General features: G+C 37.4%; 1 protein-coding gene across 1 annotated transcript; it reads right to left on the bottom strand.

The window, feature by feature from the left end:
• Positions 1 to 44: 44 nt before the first annotated feature.
• On the bottom strand, positions 45 to 5,469 carry tspan6 (tetraspanin 6). Its single transcript, XM_049739830.1, has 8 exons — positions 5,243 to 5,469; positions 3,072 to 3,260; positions 2,918 to 2,992; positions 2,738 to 2,833; positions 2,085 to 2,240; positions 1,255 to 1,338; positions 667 to 757; positions 45 to 566 (listed from the first exon to the last, which is right to left on the bottom strand). The coding sequence occupies exons 1-7, from the start codon at positions 5,327 to 5,329 to the stop codon at positions 689 to 691; spliced, it is 756 nt and encodes a 251-aa protein (XP_049595787.1). The 5' UTR covers positions 5,330 to 5,469; the 3' UTR covers positions 45 to 566; positions 667 to 688.
• Between the last annotated feature and the right edge of the window lie 535 nt (positions 5,470 to 6,004).

Genomic DNA, 6,004 nt, shown 5'->3' on the forward strand with positions numbered 1-6,004 from the left:
CCTCCGTGTATTTATTTGCAGATAAATTAAAGATGCTGAAGACATGTGACTTCACCTTTTATTTGTTTTTTTCCATCAACATTTTACATGCATCCGCAGAAGAAAAGCATTTAAACTGATGACTGATATGAAAATGTGGGTTATTGTGGCTGGCATTTTATGTATGCCATTCCCCTCACAAGTAACCTCACGCACAATCTGTTGTCAGTTTGTCTTCTTACCTACGCACATTTTATTAAAATTATAAAATAACGCAACAGCATTATTTAAAAGCAAAAAAAAAGACATCAAACGAGTACTGAAGCACAAAATAAAGCGATAATACTGACACAATTACATCTACTCTTAATTATATTTTTTCTATGAAAACAAGAAACAACTTAAAGTTTAGATCAAACTACAATTTCCTTTTGAGGCTCATTTGCAATTTTCCCTTTTGCTCCTCTGCTGTGTCCTGTGAGTGGATAATAATAATTAAAAAAAAAGTGGTGAGGTTGTTTTTTCTAAAAAGTTTAAAAATCACAGGAGCGTCGGTCGTTTAGGTTGGGAGATGCATACTGAGTCACCTGGTAAAACAAAAGAGAAAGAAAGAAACAAACAAAATCCCCAAAATGCTGCTGAAATATTTTTTTGCTTAAACTGGATGTAATATAAATCGCTTTTTACCTGCATGAGGCAGTGGCTGTCTTTACACCATCTCGTACTGGTTGTTGGTTATGTATCGAGACAAGCAGCAGGCCAGGAATATCCCAATGAGCTGAGCACAGTTAAAAACACGCAAAAATACAGGTGTGTTCTATTGTTTTCATAATAAACATGTACTTCTGACAATTTATACCTTGACCTACAAGTTTGTTATGTCAAATCCATTTCCTCATTGAAATGAATTACAATGCCATTTATCTGTACAGCTCTCCCCAAACCCAAATTTTATTTTGTGTGTTTGACCGTTTGTCCTTTTCAATGAAGTGCTGCAAGTACATCAGTGACTGTAGCTCTCCTTCCCCACGTCCCAGGGCATTACAGTACCTTAATTACTCCATGTTATTTGCTAAATTTCCCTGAAGTGTTTGAAATTTGTCTGCAACTCAAATTTTAGCTGATGACAAATAATCAATTCCATCAAACAACGGCTCATAACTTGACAAAAAAAACAAAACAAAAAAAAAACATGTAGGCCAGGGCACTCGTGAGTATAAATACCACTGTACTCATTTTGTGGGGAGTGTCTACCAACTCATTATCATCACATACCTGGAAAAAGGCAATTCCAAAGGAGATCCCAGCAATGATGCCCAGGTTGGATTCCATCACATTAGTCACCAGTAAGAAGCAGCCCTGCACACAAAACAAATAATAAATTTAATCCTTATCCAACACTACCAAGAACGTCACGATTGCTTGGTAAAGCATCCATCGTCCATTATCTACCACTATTGTTTAAAAAGGGAGATTAGGTCCTAAAAATATTCACATCTTAAATCTGTGTTGTTAAAAGTGAAGAAAATTTGCAAGAAACATGAACCCAACCGACATGACTTGCCTTCGCAGGCCACATAAATAAAATGTTGTTGAGAGCTGGATAAAGTCCCCTGGCCTTTATTTTTGAAAGCTGTGATTTAGAGTTTTCAAAGACCCTAACATTAATGTTTTTCAAGACACACAGAGCACCTAGTGGAAGCTCATACATACAAAGATGTGGAGAAAATACAAAGTTTGATACAGGAAGGCTGGCGTGGACAAGTAGAAGAACTATGTGGTGGACATACTAATTTGCTACTCTACCATGCAACCACCAGAGGGCACAAGTGATTCAGGCCTGAATACTGCACAAATCCTTAGGTAAAAAAAATAAAATAAATCTAACTAACATCTTTTTAAGGTACCTCTAATATAGAAATGAACGCAAACAACAAAAAAAATCTATATAAAAAAGTTTGGGAACCTGACGACTGTGCAAACTGACAGAAAGTGAATGGCGTGAGGTTCTGCTTGGCAGTCAATAGTCAGTGTTCCAACGCTCAGTCCGTTGTTCGCTTGTTGGATTAAAACAATGACACAATTTAGTCGAAGCAGAAACTCACAGTGTTGTACACTTCGTTGCGAGCCTTGTCCAGATCCTTGAGGGTCTCCGGAGAGCAGTTGGTGTCAACTTTGCAGCAACTGGCAGGAATGCCCTGGTCTTTGAAGTAGTCGGTTTCTTCCCAGTCCGTATAGTTTTTCACGCCACAACATTGCAACTGTATTTACCCACAAAGCAAACAAGTTACGGTCATTCCAAAATATCATATTTCTATGTTATTTTACATCACTGATTGTGTTCAAACAGGCTCAGTAGTGAAGTCAATGATATCTGTGTAAGAGCCATAGGATCAGTCAAATCATCAATATTTACTACTTGATTTTTTTTGTCACAAAAGACATTTATTTCGATGGGGAGGGAAAATTTTACGGCACACCGCTTAAAACGATACACAAAAAAAGAGGATACACAGGTTATTTATTTACCTACTGTAATCTAGTGGAAGATTTGTTTGGTCTACATTTTACTAAATGTGGTTGGCACATAGTGAATAATGCCCCCCCCCCCCTCACTTTTTTTTAATAGAAAATAATTGTTTATCCAAATAAGTGATATTGGCTGATTTCCATGTCCCAATCTATGTGACTCACTCAATTAGAATCTTGACAATGGAGATGCTTGGTGGGCCAGATTAAAAACTCTACAACTACTTACAGTTCTTTGGATGGCATCCACAGCAGTTCTGCTTGTCTCAGTGCTGTTGTAGGACTTCACAGCACTTTTGTATGCAGTGCCTAATTTTTCCTTTATCTGCAAAAATCCAAACACAAAAAAGTCATTCCATAATTGTCTTGTGCTTTGTTTCATGTTGTGCTTTTGCCACCAATAACTCACCTCATGCCTGAAGATGAAGCCTGATATTCCGGCTACCAGCTCGGCCAGGAAGACCACAGTTAAGAACATGGCATACTGTACAAAGAGAGCGATTATGTGGAACATTAAAAGCAATGTGTTGGTTAGGTTAGGGGTTGGGGGGTTCTCCACTGACCAGTTTGAGCATCCACGGGCTACCCCGGCATGTGGCAAAGCAGCCAAAAAGCCCGAATATGATGATGGCGGCCCCGGTGCCGATGAGAACGTACGGCGCGTTTGTAGTCTCATCGGAGGCTAGTGTGATGTACGCCTCTAGGTTGACCTTCCCCCACACGCCCACCGCCAGCAGGATCATGCCTGTGAACTGAGGAGGAGCAGCAGCAGCCAATCAGCATCACCAAATTTGGATGCACCACTTTTTCCAGATCGAGTCTATGTACTTAATTGCCGATACCAAGACACAATACTTGATTGCCATTACATCTGGCAATTTATAAACGATTTTATCTCTTACATATTGACAGTACACTAAGTAAGTACTTTCTATGTGGGGGAAAAAAAAACTTTGATTCTAATTAATGTTAAGTTTGAAAAGTCTGTTTTAAGAATTATAAGTGTTTTAATCAATATAAATGTTTAAAGTTGTTGGAGATTCTATCTTGAAAATTTTAACCAAATGCTGGTGGGTCTGGAACATGTGATAAAAGAGAATCTACTACATTGAGAAATACTTCCAAAGTGATTCATTCCAAGGCTTCCAACTCGGGCTGAAATGTCATCATTGTTATTGTCCATACATCACGCGTGTGTGGATGCGTGTGTGTGTGTGTGTGTGTGTGTGTGTGTGTGGGATACTGGCTCCCATAAACAGAGAGGACAGATAAAAGCATTTTAGCGTGAACTTTGTGTTGGCTACAAATGGCTGACACAAAGATAAAAAGCAGCAGCAACAGCACTTAATCATTATCTTTAGTGTAAGTATGAGCGCAAAATATTCAAGTAGAGCTCTGAAATGTATGATTGATAGGTCCTGGTATTTTTTTCATATTCAAGTGTCTGTAAAATTATTTTCTTTAAATTGTTTTTAACTTTTCTTCTACTAATGTTAACTAACTGGACTAATTGGGTTAGAAGGGTAGAGCGATACCATCCATCCATTATCTAATGTAATTTAATAGCTTAAAGCACGCTCATATTGAAGTTGCTTTATTTAAAGTCGTTTTATTTAAAGTCGCTTTATTTAAATGTTCTGTATTCATAGCCCAGGCGATGGCACTGATAAAAGAGAAAACTTTATGAAAATTGTTTTGAGAAATGAGCAAGTTATCATTAATCCATCCATTTTCTGTACTGCTTGTCCCCAAGAACACAAAGTGTGGAAACTAAAAGGCCTTAACACTTGAGGACAACAACACTTTCGACTTTTTGGTGTCGCCAATTCATATTGTACCCTCTTGACTATGGCTAAACAATTTTGGTAATAGTGCTAAGCTCCCTCCCACTCCAGATTGCGATTTAAAATACGATTATTTCTTTAAGGTCCTCTTTTCAAGTGTTTGAAACAAACCCGAGATACAAATTAAAATGTAATAAAATACATGATTTTTTTTTAAAAATATGATTATTTTCAATTATTTGAAACTCAATTCTACCAAACAAGTTATACGTGTATAATTTGCTACCAGGTGATTTTCAGATACGCTTTATGAAAGAAAGGGAGGTTATAATTTTCGGGGTAAATTAGATTTAAGATACTTCAGAAAAACCATGAACACATTTTTAAGTTTGTAAAAGAAACAACTTTGTTGCTAAGAACTGCCAAGGTGAAAGATCATGAAAATAATGACATTCATTTGCAGTACATTTGTGATTTTAAGTGCAATTGATGCATACCTGTTTTGGATTTGGAAAAAATATTTTTGTAACTACGAAGGGTTCGGTGAATGTTGGTCTCTTTGATCAATCACTGTGGGTAGTAAGTATCCTTACATTTTTTTATTTGCCTTACACGTTCTACTTGTGATGCCAGCATAAACATTGATATTGAGTTTGAACAAAATAAAAACAGTAGGACTTCGAACGTGTGAGTAGGCAGTGACGTCATTTCAAGTCTTATCTTTGATTAATCACCGGAGACTGTGCTCGCAAATAACGGCAACAAAGTCCCCCGAGTTTATGGACGGGCATTATATAAAAGTTTATTTTCTTAACTTAACAACAACAAAAACGACCTTGTTTTATTTAATTAGTGCGAGTGACCCTCTTTTTTTTTTTTTATCCCATTGTTGGTATTAGCTTTTCGCCCCCACCCCCCCCTTTCTCCACATCGACATGGTCGCAGCTCACCCAGAAAATGAGACTGTAGGAGATGAGGAAAGTCTTCAAGCAGGTAATGACCGGCTTCGTCTGAAGCCGACGTGAAGGCGGCGACATGTCCGACTTCTTTCGTTTGTCTGTGAAGTAAAATGAGAAAAAGCTCACTTCAAAGGACGGCCCAGAGAAGAAAAAGTTGATGGGGGGACGCGGGTTGCGTACGTCCTTGGAGAGCTCAAGAGGGAAGTGACGTCATTGTCCAGATTTACTTTTCCCGTGGGAATCAGCCACAAAAATATAAAGTTAACTATGTTTAAACTTGTAGATCACCGGTACCGCGTTCAGAATAAGATCATTGATTTGAATCATGGCAAACTAGATACATGTCATTTGAATTATAATCATGAAGAAAGTTAGGTAGGAATAACCAAAGAAAAGCGTAGTAAGAAATTCAGCCTAATTTTATTGAGATGATACTGCACTAACTACAACAAGAACAACAGCATGAACAACAAAAACAAAAACTAAAGATTAGCTAAGTGGAAAAGAAATCTTTTTACTTTAGAGAAGTGTCAAATTTTTCTCCTCCTTGACAAAGTGTCAATGAATCGTCATCGTTCATCCTTTTTTATCCGGCGATGCTTTCAAAATAAAGTGATAGGCAAGAGCAATACTAGACAATACAAATGTAGTACAGGTTTATTCATGCGTTGTATTGAGGGATTCCTTAGAAAATGATAAATTCTGAAATCACTTCAGTTGTATTACAATGAAAATATCGCAACAAACATACTG

The sequence above is a fragment of the Syngnathus scovelli genome, chromosome 1 (assembly GCF_024217435.2).
Source record: "Syngnathus scovelli strain Florida chromosome 1, RoL_Ssco_1.2, whole genome shotgun sequence".
Taxonomy (NCBI): Eukaryota; Metazoa; Chordata; class Actinopteri; order Syngnathiformes; family Syngnathidae; genus Syngnathus; species Syngnathus scovelli.